Genomic DNA, 17,475 nt, shown 5'->3' with positions numbered 1-17,475 from the left:
GCGGCTTAGCGGCTTAGAAAAAAAAAGGGGGGGGAAACCAGCAGGAACTCGCAAGACATTGTCGTCTTGTGAAGCAAGCCCATAGGAAATTCGTTTTGCGAAGCACCTCCAAAACGGAAAACTCTTTCGTCTTGCGAGTTTTCCGTCTTGCGAGGCATTCGTCTTGCGGGGCACCACTGTATATCCTGGCACATGTTTTTGTGCGAAAGGGTAAAGATATGCCAGTACTTCAATAAATGTGCACACAAAGTGATTTAAACATAACCAAAGCAGACAGATTATGTGAAGCACAGGGAAGGGGCTTTGGATTTATGAACCAGTATGTTTCTCCAATGGGTTGTGAAAGTGAGGAGAACCCAGACTTGAACTGGAGGAGGAAATGCTGAATCAGGTCCTGATTTGTAGGCGTGCCTGTAACATGCACCCTTTTAGCATACTGTTATTTGCATGCTCATGCTTCCTTCCCTCTTCCCCCCCCCAAAAACCCCCACATATATTTATCATTTGCTCCGGACCTGTCTCACTTTTCTGTCAAGCTGAGTGTGTGTCTGGCTTCTGCTGTATTCTGCCAGTGAGGGATGTCGAAACTTCACTGTCCTCCCTTTCCCCAACTGCAGCTGAGAAGTGGCAGGTAATGTAAACAGCCCATGAATTCAGTTCCTTTCCTTATTTATTCACCTAGGGCTGTTCCCCATCCCCTGTGCATCAGGCAGCGATTCCTATGTCTGGGCAGCATCAACAAGTTCATCTTATTGTACATTATTTCTGCTTGCTGAGAAATTGTAAACTACAGTTTTGTTCACAGTACGAGTTTGCCACCATCTGTGGCTGTTGCCTTTCCTGCCATCCAAACCATAATGGGGAAGGGCTGTCACTCAGTGGTAGACCATCTGCTTTGCCTGCCAAGGTCCAAGGTTCAGTCTCAGCATCGTCAGGCAGGGCGAGGCAGATCATACCTGACCTAAGAGAAACCCTACAGAGCCACTGCCAGTCAGTGTGGACAGTATGGGTCTGGTTTGGTATAAGGCAGCTTCCACGATGCCTCTCCTCAAGCCCTTCACAGGCTTCCCGTACCCTTCCGTAAAGGTAAAGGGACCCCTGATCATTAGATCCAGTCGCAAACGACTCTAGGGTTGTGGCGCTCATCTCGCTTTATTGGCCGAGGGAGCTTCCGGGTCATGTGGCCAGCATGACTAAGCCACTTCTGGCGAACCAGAGCAGCGCATGGAAACACTGTTTACCTTCCTGCCAGAGCGATACCTATTTATCTACTTGCACTTGGACGTGCTTTCAAACTGCTAGGTTGGCAGGAGCAGGGACCAAGCAACGGGAGCTCACCCCGTAGCGGGGATTCGAACCGCCAACCTTATGATCGGCAAGTCCTAGGTTCTGTGGTTTAACCCACAGCACCACCTGCATCCCTTGTACCCTTCCATATCTGGCTCAAATGTCCTGACTTTATCCAGACAATATTGTGGACTCTCCATCCTTGGAGGTTTTAAAGCAGAGGTTGGATGGTCATCTGTCATGGATGCTTCAGTCAAGATTCCTGCATTGCAGATTCCTCAGGGTCCCTTCCAGCTCTATGATCCCATGACAGCAGAAACTCTCTCACTGAACTAAATAGGGGTCTGAGCCTGGATGGTGAAAGGCAGAGTAGAATCTTGGGAACTGTAGTTTGTTAAGAGTAATGGGAACTGTAGTTCTATGTGGGGAACTGGGTGTACTTTAAATGTATGATGTGGATCTACCTGAAAAGGAGGAGCCAGGGGCACAACCTGGTGGATCCTGGGCAGAGCCTGCCAGAATCTGGAGTTTCTCATTTTTCCACCTCAAGCTGTTTAATTGAAAGAACACAGTTTTTTCAACAACATGATGACAAGAAAGAAGATTCCACCTAAACATTAGGAAGAACTTCCTGACAGTAAGAGCTGTTTGACAGTGGATTTTGCTGCCAAGGAGTGTGGTGGAGTCTCCTACTTTGGAGGTCTTTAAGCAGAGGCTTGACAACCATATGTCAGGAGTGCTCTGATGGTGTTTCCTGCTTGGCAGGGGGTTGGACTCGATGGCTCTTGTGGTCTCTTCCAACTCTAGGATTCTATGATTCTATTCTATGATTCTATGATTCTAGGTATTTCCAAGGTGAACCATATAGCTTCCCTCCTAGGCAAGCTTGAATCGTCACCTGACCCATTTCAGAACTTAAGCCTTGCCTCTTTGTCTTATGCTAAGTCTTGCTTGTTTCTATGCCCCAGTGGAGGATGGTCACTGCACAACAGTTGGTGCAAGAGGTTTCACTGCATGGAAGAGGACAAAGGTTTGATTTGCAGTGACCCTGGCATGCCAGATATGCTGTTTAAACCCTCAGAGAAACTTTCTTACTTGTTGGGTTCCTGGCACCTCTCTCTGCTGACCTTTCTCAAACACAGAACAATGAAGGCCAGTCTCCAAGGGTATGAGAGAGATTATAGTTACTATTTATGTAATGCTCAAGAAACAAGGAGGGTTATACAACATCTCAGAACTGTCACCACGAATGACACCAACAATGAGAGCTAGCAGCCTCACATGGCCAGGCATGTGACACTGAAACCGGCTCTAGACCTTGCTAGCTTAGGAATCAGGACACCTGGATTCACGTTCTGTCTGTGTGGGAAATCAAGCATGACTGTATCTGGAGTTCATGGAGCTAAAAGGATGCAAAAGTGGTAATGACTTAGTTTCCACTCCCCTCCTATTTTCAAGGTCTGTGACAATACCTTGTTCTCGTGCCTATAAATTAGGAAGTAAAGTTGAAATGCAGGCACACACAAATTTAGAGAAAGTTTCCCATTTTCACTTTCAATTCAAATTGGCAAGCTACTTGAACTTAAAATATCTGGAACCTGGATGCAGCCTGTGGGCAAAGCCAATGCTGGAAGCTGGGGGCAGAAGGAAGATCACAGGACGACAAACCTGTCCCACCATCAGGAAATGCAATATTTGTAAACTGCTGCAGGGCGCAGTGAAATGAGGGTCCTTGGCCTCAACAAAACCTTGTAAGGATCAAAGCCTTATTGGACCAAGATCTTGAATGTGCAGGATCAATCAAGGGGACGTATGACACCAAGGAAAGCCACTCCCTCAAAAATACCTTAAGAGCCAAATGGCGTGATAGCAAAAGATTTGTGACTGAGACAGATCCACATCTTGCATTTAAAGTTTCCTCAGAACACATTTTAAGCGCATGACTTTCCCCAAAGAATCATGGGAAGTGTAGTTTGTTAAGGGTTTCAGTTATGGGAGGGGGAAACTATATTTCCCAGGAATATACCCAGGAAGCCATGTACTTGAAATGTGCATTGGATGTGCTTGACATGTGTGGATCTGTATTCAGGTGCATGTGTTTTGAAGAGGCTCAATGCACCTTGTGCAAGCCTCAGTTCAAATCAAGACCAGACATGCCACCCACAGAGCCCTCCTAGAGTCAACTCATCCACAAGGTGACCACGTCCAATGCATCCTGGCACATGATATGCAGCAACCGATTGGGGGGCATGTGCAGCTTAGAAGGACTCATCATCTCAGCCATCTGACAGGGCACGGAAAAGCCATGTTGGCCGAGTCAGCTGGGAAATCGCAGTCTCAGGAACAGGGGGCAATTAAGGCCCAGTTTTACAGGACAGAATCAAGTCTTGATTTTGCATGGTTCTTGATTCTTCATACTATTAGCAAACCCACTGCCAGAACAGCACCAGGAGGTATCCACACATTTGAGGGGAACCCCAAATTTTGCAGAATTGCAAACATATTTAGAGAGAAGAACTGCAAAAACAAGAAAACCTGGAGGCTCCCAAATTGAGATGAGTTTCTTTCCCCCATAGGAATTAATGGCCATAATCATTCTCTTATAAGAATTTAAGGTCTCAAATATATAAATTAAATGTTCATAAATTTACAAGGCAAACACATACATAAAAATATAAATCACATGTCTGAAATAGTACAGGAGAGCAATCCAGAAACCATTTTGACTCTCCCAAATTGACCTCAAATGTTTCTCAGCAAGGAGGAAGGAAATGGGAAAGCCTCTCCATTGTCTTTTGCTTACCTGTCTTTAGGGCGTCTTTGTGTATGAATAGGGTGAGCCTGTGACCTCAATTCGGGAATTAAAACTTGCCAATCAGAAGATGGGCGGTTTGAATCCTTGCAACGGGGTGAGCTCCCGTTGTTCGGTCCCTGCTCCTGCCAACCTAGCAGTTCGAAAGCACATCAAAGTGCAAGTAGATAAATAGGTATCGCTTCAGCGGGAAGGTAAACGGCGTTTCCGTGCGCTGCTCTGGTTCGCCAGAAGCAGCTTAGTCATGCTGGCCACATGACCCAGAAGCTGTACGCCAGCTCCCTCGGCCAATAAAGTGAGATGAGCACTGCAACTCCAGAGTTGTCCGTGACTGTACACTGGTACCTCACGTTAAGAACTTAATTTGTTCCGGATGTCCGTTCTTAACCTGAAACTGTTCTTAACCTGAAGCACCACTTTAGCTAATGGGGCCTCCCACTGCCGCCGTGCCGCCGGAGCACAATTTCTGTTCTCATCCTGAAGCAAAGTTCTTAACCCGAGGTACTATTTCTGGGTTAGCAGAGTCTGTAACCTGAAGCGTATGTAACCCGAGGTACCACTGTACTTAACGGTCAGGGGTCCCTTTACCGTTACCATCACAAAGGAATGGATGGGCTGCTCAAGTAAAGCAATCAGTGACCTTTGTCAGGTATCCTAGCAGACAGGATTTCTGCTGTAGACTGCCTCCTTCTGTGATGTATGTATGATGCTTTTGGGGGTGGTCTTGAGCTACAGGGTGGACAATTTCAAAAGTCTATATAAGGGCTTGCACACCATTGTTCTGGGTTCCTCCTCCCTCCTGCATGCAGTGAGTGAGGACCCTGTTGCAACAGTTTAATAAAGGTCATGCTTACTAGCTTCTCAATATTCTCTGGTTCATAGAATCATAGAGTTGGAAGAGACCACAAGGGCCACCGAGTCCAACCCCCTGCCAAGCAGGAAACACCATCAGAGCACTCCTGACATATGGTTGTCAAGCCTCTGCTTAAAGACCTCCAAAGTAGGAGACTCCACCACACTCCTTGGCAGCAAATTCCACTGTCAAACAGCTCTTACTGTCAGGAAGTTCTTCCTAATGTTTAGGTGGAATCTTCTTTCTTGTAGTTTGGATCCATTGCTCCGTATCTGCTTCTCTGGAGCAGCAGAAAACAACCTTTCTCCCTCCTCTATGTGACATCCTTTTATATATTTGAACATGGCTATCATATCACCCCTTAACCTCCTCTTCTCCAGGCTAAACATGCCCAGCTCCCTTAGCCGTTCCTCATAAGGCATCATTTCCAGGCCTTTGACCATTTTGGTTGCCCTCCTCTGGACACGTTCCAGTTTGTCAGTGTCCTTCTTGAATTGTGGTGCCCAGAACTGGACACAGTACTCCAGGTGTGGTCTGACCAGAGCAGAATACAGTGGCACTATTACTTCCCTTGATCTAGATGCTATACTCCTATTGATGCAGCCCAGAATTGCATTGGCTTTTTTAGCTGCCGCGTCACACTGTTGGCTCATGTCAAGTTTGTGGTCAACCAAGACTCCTAGATCCTTTTCACATGTACTGCTCTCAAGCCAGGTTGGTCTCTTTTATTTTCTCCTACCGATAGAGAACACACTTAAGGGCTCTATACTGGCTCTTGGATACCCCACAAGGGAAAAGGAGCAGGTTTTTTCTACATCAGTTATATGGATAGAGAGGAGAAGGATAAACTTAGGATGCCACTGGGAGAAGTGTGAAATCTCTTTCCTGCTGCTGGTGAGCCCAGCTGCATCAGCCCTGCCCCATCGTGCCCTACATTTCTTCATCATGCTAGCGTGTAACGGAACATGGAGTCCACAGCTATGTATTAATAACTCTTCTCTTCAATCTGCTTGCCAGCTCGGATCTGGGAACACATGCAGACACTCTAGCTTCTCACACCCTCTATCAAATAAACACGTCTACACTACAGAGCTAAATAAGTTTCAGAGCTATTTAATTGTCAGGCCTCCCAACCAAGGCCAGCCCAATACATTTTGGCAGCTGAGGCAGATCCCAAAATGATGCCCCCCTCCCTGCCAGAAAGAAGGGGGGAGGAGAGATTTACCTCAGCAACAAGGAGAGCAGAAATATCAACATTGGCATCTGCTGTCCCAGTGGACCCTGCCACCTGAGGCACTCACCTCACATGGCCTCAAGATCTGCTGCCCTGGAGACCTGGCTGCCTGAGGCAGCTGCCTCTCATGGGTGGGCTGGCCCTGCACCCAACAGAGAGGCTCTGGGAAGTGTTGTCAGATGAGAAGGCCAGTGGCATCTAGTGTAGCTTCAGGCACCAGGCCTGTTGGCGGACCAACTCTGCAAAGCTGCAAAAATGTCTCAAACATGATGTGAAGGCTTGGAACATCAACCCCACTTTGTGGGAATCCCTTGCAGACGACTGCAATGCCTGGAGACAGACAAGTCGGGCATCCACAGTAATGAACAGAGGAGGAATGACCACTGGGAGGAACGCAGAGAAAAGAAACGCCATGGCGCATCTGTAACAGTGAAACTAGGCACCTTCATCTGCCCCAGCTGCAACAAAACATGTCTGTCCCATATCAGTCTCTGCAGCCACAGCAGGTGCTGTAACTCCAACGGTTTGACTTCACCCCAAAAGGTGCACTCCTCCATTGTCTCCCAAGACAGATGGATGCCAGCAACAACAACAATGCTCACTTGCCAAACTATTATTTATTTATTATTACCTTTATGAGTTACACTGGAACAGTCTCAAAAGTGACTTACGGAAGATAAATCCATACCAATGGAAACCAGTAAAACACCTTTAAAAACCACAATGTACATTAAAAGTGATCATCTAAAAATACTACTGTACTTAAGAAGACAACTCCCAAGTTCTTCTGCAGGAACATATGGCAGTCAATCCAGATTTGTTATGGTATAAACCACCACAACTTGCACCTCTGCAGTGTTTTCTGAGTGTTCAAAGCACTTCATGGCATTATCCCTGTAAATCTGCACAACAAACCTGTAAAGCCAGTCACTGTTTTTATTATTAGTCTCATACTGCAGACGAGGGACTGAGGCTGAGAATGACTCGCATAAGGCCACTTTCCAAGTTCACGGCAGTGGTGAGATTTGAACTCGAAGCTTCTTGGTTCACAGCTTTAGGGCTTATCCACACTTACCTTTGTACTGATCTTTCTATGTCAGGAGTGCTCTGATGGTGTTTCCTGCTTGGCAGGAGGTTGGACTCGGTGGCCCTTGTGGTCTCTTCCAACTCTAGGATTCTAGGTACAGCCCACGATTTAAAGAACAGTGTCTGAGCACCACCTCCTTTTTTTGATCCAGAGCTTTCCCCGTGAAAACCTGCCTCTTCAAGTTCAACCAGAGCAAATGTCAGTCCACGGAAAACTAGAATTGATGTTTGCTCCAATTCAGCTTCAAAGAGCTGCTTTTCACGGGAAAGCTCGGTGCAAAACAAAAAAGAAAAACTGCTTGGGCACCGAGTGTTAAAGCACAGATCTTTGCCTGAAAAGAGTACGCAAAAGGCAGCTGTGCCTGCTTAGTTGCTTATATAGCATCCTGTAAGTGTATACCTGCATGCAAGCTTTTTACACTAGTACAAATAGATAGAGCAGCCTAGAAAGATTCTTTTCCAAGAGTTGTATAGAATGAAATTTATCAGGAAATAAAATTCTTGTATTCTTATTGTGATGGAACAAATCAAGGGTGAAATATGCAAGGCTGGCCTGTACTATGGACAGATGGGACACCCATTTTGGACTCTAATCCCAAGAAGACCCTTGTCAACTTCTCTCTGCTACTGTCATTCTTGCGCCTTGTTCTAGTCCTAGCTTGGACACTAGTGTCTAGAACTAGAAGGGAGATACGAGGCAGCCCATTGTAGTTGCTGTAAGGTTATAGCTTTTTAGCAAGCATGAAATACTCATCTTCTTGCACTCCTTCCTTTTCTCCTCATAGATCTGGGAGCCCTCTGAGCATCAGAGGGATTATCTTCCCCTGGAGAGCAGGCAACATGCCTGGAATGCAGTTGGGAGGTGCAGTTAGGCTTCCCTCCAGCACTCATCAGCTGGATTGGGTCATGTGGCAAATCATGGGTCAAAGCAGGACTGAAATGTCATTTTTAAACGTGCTGGTTCTGTGAAAGTAATCACTAGGCAAGTCAACTTGCCACTCCTAGAAAATTAGACAGAAATTCAACTTCTGTAGCTTTTCTTGGAATGGAGATGCACAGGTAGAAAAAAACCTGTACCGGTTGAATTTATGCCTGTCACCAGGCCAGTAAAAGTATGGGAGGCCCACCAGGAAAAGGAAAAACCTCAGAGTATGTGAGGAAAATCCCTGGTTGCAGTGAACAGTGGGGTGGGGAAGAGGTGCTGTCAGCCAGTCCTAACCCAGGGCAGGGTGAGGTCTATTGCTGTCCTGAGTCACCCTCTCCCCGCCCAGGTAAACAAGACTCACCTGGAACTCCTCAGCCAGCTGCCCCTTCTCTTGCCCTGCCTGGGCCTCGACCCGGGCTAGGAAGCCCTTCAGGCTCTCTGCACAGCGGCTCATCCCTGTCAGAAGAGGGACAAGGCAGAGTGGGAACTGAAGGCTATGAAATGCTAAGAGGAAGTTCAGGTTCTTGCAGCCACGCCTCCCCAATGTGGCTGGTGGGATGGGCCCAGACCTGTCTGGCTCTTTGCCCTCTCTTGGGAAACGGAAGGTAGCTTTTCTGCACACAGCAATCAGGGTGTGTGAGCTTCTCTGGACAACTGGCAGGGACAGCCTGAATGGCATCATCATCATCACTGGCAAAAGTCTGCACTGTCCCCACTCCTGTCTAGGGAATATTATCCTGTGTCCAAGGTTTCTGGCATTATTGTCCCAGGGGCAGCTGTAGCTCAGATTGTGAGCCAGGACTGTAGTGGGAAACACAATTCAGAAACGCAATTCTCCGTGCATGTTCCTGGGGAGGTAAGTCCTCCTTGGTTCCCAGAGACATGTGACCAGTTACTCCCAGGGAAGTATGCACATGATTTCAGCAGGGCCAGTTCCAGAGAATACCCCCACCCCAAGTGGTTGGGCTGAGCAATAGATCACCCAAAGCTATGCATGATCTACCGTATTTTGCGCCCCATAGGACGCTCCGGCCCATAGGACGCACCTAGTTTTTTGGGGGGGGAAATAAAGGAAAAAAATTATTTCCCCCCCCCCAGGTGCAGGGCTGGAAGAACCAGGTCAGGGAACAGCGGGAAGGCGCGCTCTGCCTCCCCGCTGTCCCCCGAGCTTGTGGGGCTGGCTATGGGGAGAAGTGCGCTGATCCCGGGACTGCAGGCAGCTCTGCGCGGCCATCAGGAACGGGGTGGGACTTTGCGCCCGGCTCCCGGTGGCCGCGCAGAGCTGCACAGAGCCGGGGACTGCAGGCAGCTCTGCGCGGCCATCCAGAGCGGGGCGGGACTTCGCGCCCGGCTCCCGGTGGCCGCGCAGAGCTGCACTGAGCCGGGGACTGCAGGCAGCTCTGCGCGGCCATCCGGAGCGGGACGGGACTTTGCGCCCGGCTCCCGGTGGCCGCGCAGAGCTGCGCTGATCCCGGGACTGCAGGCAGCTCTGCGCGGCCATCGGGAACGGGGTGGGACTTCGCGCCCGGCTCCCGGTGGCCGCGCAGAGCTGCACAGAGCCAGGGACTGCAGGCAGCTCTGCGCGGCCATCCGGAGCGGGGCGGGAATTCGTGCCCGGCTCCTGGTGGCCGCGCAGAGCTGCGCTGAGCCGGGGACTGCAGGCAGCTCTGCGCAACCCTCGGAGCCGGTCTCCCGAGGGTTGCGCAGAGCTTCCTGAAGCCTGGAGAGCGAGAGAGGCATCGGTGCGCACCGACCCCTCTCACTCTCCAGGCTTCAGCGAAAGCCTGCATTCGCCCCATAGGACGCACACACATTTCCCCTTCATTTTTGGAGGGGAAAAGGTGCGTCCTATAGGGCGAAAAATACGGTAAGTGTCGTAGGGAAAGATTTCTATATTTGCGGGAGTGAGGAGGGCTCAGGCGATCTCGAACATTTCTTCTCCACAGCAGCTGAAGAAGGTCACCCTCTTCTTGCCTGCATCAGTGACATCCTTTGCCTCCAGGAGTAACTGGAAGTGGGTGGCATAGCCTTCCCAGTCTCCTGAGGCTGGGCTGAACGGCATGAAGCTGTTGTCTGTTGCCATTCTGGGTCCTTGGGTCCTGGAGCTGTAGCCTGGATGCGCAGTGCGGTGCTGTGTTGCCTGTGGCAGCTGTGTGCAGTGCGCAGCAGACAGCTCGGCAGGATCCCACCCTTGTCACCAGTGAAATATACTTAAGAGTCCTGTAGTGATTTCATGCTCTTTAATGCAGCTTGTAAAACTGATTGAATTGCCCTCCAAACCTCAGGCTTTTATATACATTATTTACACAATGAGTCCCATCTGATTGGCTGATTCTGCTTCCCTCCTGGAGCCCAATTGGTCTTTTCCTGCAGGCCAATCAGTTGTTGCATTCTAGGATCCTACTTGCCTATTGTTCTAGGATCCAGGCTTAGTACATAACACCCATCCAATGAACTATTGCAAAGGCTTCTGGGACATACCTTTCAGATCACACACAAATTCAGTGGTGACTCTTAACGTGTTGTGGTCCAAAGCAACTGCTTAGGTTGCTTGTGCTGCCAGACCTGCTCTGGATTGCAGCCATAGAAGGTATATAGACCAGCAGGCCCACCATATTTACACAGCAATTCCATAAATGCCTACTCAGAGAAAGATTTGTTCAGTTCAATGGGCCTTACTCCTAGGTATGTGTGTATAGCAGGAGTGGCAAACCCCATTTTTTTTGGGGGGGGGACTGTGTGGGGACTTGGTCCAGCAGCATTTCCCCACCCCATGGTAGCCTTGATGGAACCTACTGTATTTTTCGTCCTATAAGGCGCACCGGCCCATAGGACGCACCTCATTTGGGGGGGGGGGATGAATTTAAAAAAATTATTTCCCCCCCCCCAGCCCTGGCTGCCGCCCCAAGCCTTGCGCTCACCTGTCCGAAGCAGGGGGAGCCCTCCCGAGGGCTCCCCGTGCTTCGGGCGACAGGCTGCTGCACCAAGCCTCGCGCACCCGGTGGGACCTCCTGCCGGGTGCGCGAGGCTTGCAGACACTCGCCCGAAGCAGGGGGAGCCCTCCGGAGGGCTCCCCGTGCTTCGGGCGACAGGCTGCTGCACCAAGCCTCGCACACCCGGTGGGACCTCCTGCCGGGCACGCGAGGCTTGCAGACACTCGCCCGAAGCAGGGGGAGCCCTCTGGAGGGCTCCCCGTGCTTCGGGCGACAGGCTGCCGCCCCAAGCCTCGCGCACCCAGTGGGACCTCCTGCCGGGCATGCTAGGCTTGCAGACACTCGCCCGAAGCCGGGGGAGCCCTCCCGAGGGCTCCCCGTGCTTCGGGCGACAGGCTGCTGCACCAAGCCTCGCGCACCCGGTGGGACCTCCTGCCGGGCGCGCAAGGCTTGCGGACACTCGCGGGGGCTGCAGGCTGCTGCCCGCAAGCCTTGTGAGCCCGCGGGTACTCCCACCGGGCTCCCAAGGCTTGCGGATAGCCTCCTGAAGCCTGGAGAGCGAGAGGGGTCGGTGTGCACCGATGCCTGGAGAGCGAGAGGGGTCGGTGTGCACCGATGCCTGGAGAGCGAGAGGGGTCGGTGCGCACTGACGCCTCTCGCTCTCCAGGCTTCAGCAAAAGCCTGCATTCGCCCCATAGGACGCACCCAGATTTCCCCTTCATTTTTGGAGGGGAAATAGTGCGTCCTATGGGGCGAAAAATACGGTATATCCCTCTAAATGTTGTTGGACTCCAATTCCCATCAGATCTCACCCAGCATGGGCCATAGTCTGGGATGATAGGAGCTGGAGCCCAGTAACCTCTGAGGGTCATCAGGTTCCCCATCCCTGCACTATAAAGTCACCAGATGCCAGGGTCTGAAGTCACTTTGTTTTGCTGAAAACAAAAGCATTAGCTGAAGAAATTAGCTATGTGTCAATGGTAAAGGAGTAGGTGGATGTCATGACACACTCTATTAGTATGATGATCTTGAACAGAGAGGTTGTGAAAATGAAGGAAAGAGGATCAGCCAACACAGTCTGGGAAGATTTGGACTCTTTTATGGAGGGATACTAGCTTTTTTATGAAAGAGCCATGAGTGCCCAACTGAAGCGGTTCACAAGCAGGATACACCTCCTTGCACAACTTTCCACAACAGATTGAATGAAAAACTGCTTGAGTTCAGCTGAGCTCTATTTCTTTTTCTCTTTTTTTGAAATAATTGGTATTGGTTTTACAAATACAAAATATAAATTAACACAAACTGTAAAAACAAATCTATCGTATTTTTCGCCCTATAGGACGCACTTTTCCCCCTCCAAAAATAAAGGGGAAATGTGTGTGCGTCCTATGGGGCGAAAGAAGGCTTTCGCTGAAGCCTGGAAAGCGAGAGGGATCGGTGCGCACCAACCCCTCTTGCTCTCCAGGCTTCAGGAGAGCCGCAGCGCCAGCCCCACAAGGTTGGGGGACAGCGGGGAGGCGGAACGCCGACATCCCGCTGTCTCCCGATGTGGTTTGGAGGCTGACAGTCGGGAGACGCGTGCTTCTCCCCGCCGCCAGCCCCGCAAGCTCCGGGGACAGCTGGGAGGCGCAGCGCCTCTTCCTGCTGTTCCCGGACCTGGTCTGCAGGTGGGCGGCGGGGAGAAGAGCACTTCTCCCCGCTGCTGGCTCCACAAGCGCCTGGGGGGAAAATAATTAAAAAATTCTTTATTTTCCCCCAAAAAAACTTGGTGCGTCCTATGGGCCGGTGCGTCCTATGGGGCGAAAAATACGGTATATAAAGATATTCTCCAAATCTTGAGACTTCCTCCCATCCCCTCCATGGTGTCTCATTTTAAACATCTACAACTGCATATTCATCCATACTCCAGTTTTTATATCAAATAATATCATCTATAATAATTTTTACACTACAAGTGAGTCAATAGTCTGCTCTTGTTTCCATCTGGTCTCCTAAACAGCTAGGCTCTGTTTCACTCCACCATATTAACCTCCTGAAGGCAAGAAGGGAACAGTTCACAGACGCCTCAAGATGCAACATACCGTATTTAGAGCAAGAGGCTGCTCTGGTTTCATCTCTTTCATTTTGTTTAAATCTAAACATAGCGTTTCCTCTCACAATTGATCTCAACTAACGCTGCTCCTCAAAACCAAAGGTTTTCAAGTGGGAGCTTCTCATCTACCCACAAAATCTCATTCCCTAATCTACAGAGCAGTTTTGTACTTTTAAAAAACGTTTAGTGTTTTCCTTTTTAATGATTATCAAAGGTATAATAAAAGGTTGTGTGGTGCTATTAAAAAAAACAAAAAGGTAAAGAGATCGAGTATGATGAGGTGGCTGAAGCACCTCCGTTGACCAAACTGGCATTTGATCTGGTGCGTGTTTCATATGGAATCTGGGAGGGAGCTAGGCTTATCTTGTGACCGAGAGATACTCTCTGAGCTCTTTTTATATTAACATCTGTTTGCACCATTGAAGTGCAACCCAATCCAAGATATGTTTATTCAGACCTACTTTCTATATTATGTTCAATGGGTTTGAATAGACCCACTAAAATTAAGTTAGGTCCATTAATTCCAGTGTGTCAACTCTTAGTACAACTTGATTGAATATTTTCCTATATACATAGAAATGTAAGGTTGTCATCATGCTGCAGTTTGTTTGGGTGCCTTTGGTGGCCATGCCAACTCCAGAAGACAACAGGGTAGCAGGCTGCCCTGACAAGCTGTTTAACAGAGGGGACAGAAGGTGCTTCAAAGGGTGGTTTGACAAACTGCTCTGTGAAACACCTCCCCCACTCCGTTGGGGCTGTGAGCAGAGGGGCTTGGAGCAAGCTGGGAGGGGATGGGTGGTTGCTGTTGTTGTTTAAGAGCAGTTTAATTGAACAAAATAAAACAAAAAGTATACTGTTACAATTACAATTACAATTACACACTTTCCATTGTCTCTCATAAATTGTCTTGGTTTTGTAAAGATTTCTACTGTCTTTCAGGGGTCAATCATGACCTGCCAAAGAATTTAGATGTTTACAGTGTTCTTTTATGTATACAGTGGTACCTCAGGTTACATACGCTTCAGGTTACAGACTCCACTAACCCAGAAATAGTGCTTCAGGTTAAGAACTTTGCTTCAGGATGAGAACAGAAATCATGCTCTGGCGGCGCGGCAGCAGGAGGCGCCATTAGCTAAAGTGGTGCTTCAGGTTAGGAACAGTTTCAGGTTAAGTACGGACCTCTGGAACGAATTAAGTACTTAACCTGAGGTACCACTGTACACTTATCTTTTCAGCGCATCAGTACCAGTTTTTTGGTCACAGGGCACAAATAATTCATTTACGTTGTCCAACTGTCCAATTCCATTTAGTTGGTATGTAGTTCAAAATAATCTTTTCCTCTGAATTTTTTATTTTTTTCTGCAGTTGTATTTATGGGAGGGGAAAAGTGAGGGGCTGGCTGAGATCAGAGGCGTAGTGGGGGGGCAGGGGGTACATGGCCCCGGGCACATCTGACGCTCCCATGACAGGCATGGAGCTCTAGCTGCTGAGGTGCGGCAGCAGGCAGGTTGGTCTAATGGCCAGGTGGGTGGAGGCAGTGGGCAAGGAGCCTGTTGCAGAGGGGCTGCGTTCACCCTCTGTGCGCGTTCTGCTGCATGCACCCCCAACCCAGCTGCCCAGTCCATCAGGAGGGTGTAACACTTGCCCCACCCCAGGTGCCTGCAATCCACGCTATGTTGCTGGCTGAGATGTAAAAGGAGGACAATGTGTGGCCAGTAGGTGAGGTTAGCAAGCAGAGAGAGCAAGGGCAGGAGCCCTTAGTAACTCAGTAGGCTGCACAGAACTTAGTGTGACTTACTTCGGAGCAGATGTCATAGATGTTTTGGCTGTGATTCTTGCATTGTGGGGGGTTGGACTAGATGACCCTTGGGGTCCTTCCATCTGTGTGACAGCTGAACTTGATCTACATGTGATATTGTGCGTGTATCTATATATATCTCTTAGAGGCTGTCTTGGAGTGGGGACTGTGATCCATTTCTTCCTATTCTTAAATCATGGGCCCATGACTGTATATATGGAAAATCCCTACAATCTGTAAATGAAATAATGCTTTTGAAGAATAAAGGCAGTGAATGGAGGATTCTGGTAGTCTTAATTTCCAGTTGTTAATTTTTTTAATGGGAGTTATGCACCTGGGGTCAAGCCCAGGACTCTTTTTGCCTCTGAGAAAAACTTTTTTCTCCTGATCTCAGAGAGCGCCAGTGGCTGCACTCTGCATATGCTCTGATGTAGCTCCTTTTTTTTCTATTACTTCACCTGTGCCAGGGCAGCCCAAGCTCTTGTGTACACTACATGCAGACACCCAGGAACCCCAAAAGTGGGGGGGGGGGTCAGGGAGAGAACAGGGCAGGGAGAGTTTCCTGCCTTAACTTTGCGGGGAAATATGGAATGATAATCAGAATAACCCTTGCCTCCTCAAAACTTGCTGCTGAGGACTGGGTTGTACACATGAGAGTGCTCAGCAGCATGCACACGTGAGCACAATGTTAGGACCCAGGAGTCACAGGAACTGGCTTGTTTCAGTATAGCTGCTGCCCTTGAGCTACCAGAACTACAACTTGGCATCAAGTATTCTCAGGCTTTGAACTAGAAGGGCTATATAAATATGTTCTGTGTCGGCTGGGAGACCTTGGTGCAATTCTCACTGAAGGCCCTGCTATCTGCATGGCATTGCTCGAACTGGGATTTTTCACAAATGCAATTGCTGCTTAGGGGTGTATGTGTGTGTGTGTGTCACACTTTTGAGAATACAATTATCATTATCATCATCATATATTTATTTATATTCCACATTTTTCCCTGATGCCAGTGGCAGGCCTTGGCATCTCAAATTTCAGTGGCACTGCAATTTGTGTGATGCTGCCATTTGGCGCACTCTCGAGTTGTGGCGCCCCAGAAACTCTGTGACTGGTGCAACTGCACCGCTCACGCTCCCCTTGAGTCATCTTGCTGATGGGACTCAAGGAAGCTTACAGATAAAATCAATTAAACAAGATACAAGGCTGTATCTCCCGTTTCTAACACCTTTCTGTGCTATGCACATCACTGTGCGTTACGGGAAATGCAGAAGAAAAGTGCTAAGTTCTTGAGTAATCCATACTGTGTCTTCTCTTTACCACACAGCTCTGCTCTTAACTGTAACAGTGCAGGAAGCAGATGGTGTTTAAAAGGTCACTTAAAAAACAACCACCTCAAGGACATAGACGTGCACTTGGAGGGCCATTTGTGCATAGAGCTAGGCCTTTTCACCTTCCTTTTAAAATATAAGGTAAAAGCATGTACACCTTTCCCCACATTACATTACCTGCACAAAACTGTTAAATATTAAATAAAGTTATAGTTTTCCTTGGTGCTTTTCCTGATGGGAGTGTATGGACCATCATTGAGATCTCAAAAATTTCGGTAATATATGGTGAAATGCTGTTGAACATAAATGCACACTTGCTGCCCAAACATCTGTGGCACCAGCAATGCTGTGATTTCTGAGTACAGAAAGCTGTTGCATAGTGTGGGGAAAACGGGTTCCTGAATCCTTAAGAGCTATATAGTGAGCAGAAATTCAGTAGGTTAAGTTTTTTGTAAATTGGAAGTACAAGGAAAAGCTGTGTAATGTTGTGTTATTCCATATCCCTGATCCAAAAAAGTTGGTGGCACACACACAAACATACATATATTGTGTGTGTGCTACTTTTTGCTCACTGGGTCATATAGCAGGAAGGTGCCTCTAAACAGCTATGTCAGTTTAGATGACGGAAGCAAGGTAGCAAAGCCACACACACGACTGCACATTGGGTCTCTAGTTATAATTGTCACTAGCAGTTCAGAGGAAATGACTGGACCTTCAGATTATATAAGGGGGGGGGGCATATTTTACCTCAGTGGGTTTCAACTTAGGTACTAGAATAGCTCTACGGTATCAGTGCATACAGACCGCAACCCTTCACCATTTTCTGACAATCATAAAAATAGAAGACCATACTGGAGAACCGTGCTAGACCAGACTCCAGTTTGCGCACATGCAGTTTCTAGCATACTTTCCCCCTTTAATTTATAGAGAGAGAAATAATGCTATTGCATTCCATAGAATGGGAAGAAAGCAGTAATTGAAGACCCTCTCCCCTCCCCAGAGATTATGGAAAGTGGCTAATTAAGCACTAATAAGGTCGTAAGAGGGACACGGGTGGTGCTGTGGGTTAAACCACAGAGCCTTGGGCTTGCCGATCAGAAGGTCGGCAGTTTGAATCCCCGTGACA

At 48.5% G+C, this 17,475-nt stretch overlaps 1 protein-coding gene across 5 annotated transcripts in view; it reads right to left on the bottom strand.

Moving 5' to 3' along the window:
- Positions 1-17,475, bottom strand: part of PTPN18 (protein tyrosine phosphatase non-receptor type 18) — a 91,948-nt gene that overhangs the window by 49,943 nt on the left and 24,530 nt on the right. For 3 of the 5 annotated variants that reach the window (XM_082205824.1, XM_082205822.1, XM_082205823.1), the window contains exon 2: positions 8,559-8,653. The exons of the other annotated variants lie outside the window; for them this stretch is intronic. In XM_082205824.1, the coding sequence (XP_082061950.1) occupies positions 8,559-8,651 (93 nt within the window). In that variant the 5' untranslated portion in view covers positions 8,652-8,653. The remainder of the gene's footprint in view (positions 1-8,558; positions 8,654-17,475) is intronic. 5 annotated transcript variants of the gene reach the window in all.

The sequence above is a fragment of the Podarcis vaucheri genome (assembly GCF_965113315.1).
Source record: "Podarcis vaucheri genome assembly, chromosome: 17".
Taxonomy (NCBI): Eukaryota; Metazoa; Chordata; class Lepidosauria; order Squamata; family Lacertidae; genus Podarcis; species Podarcis vaucheri.
The sequence above is the reverse complement of the archived record's forward strand: the minus strand, read 5'-3'. Positions and strand labels throughout refer to the sequence as shown.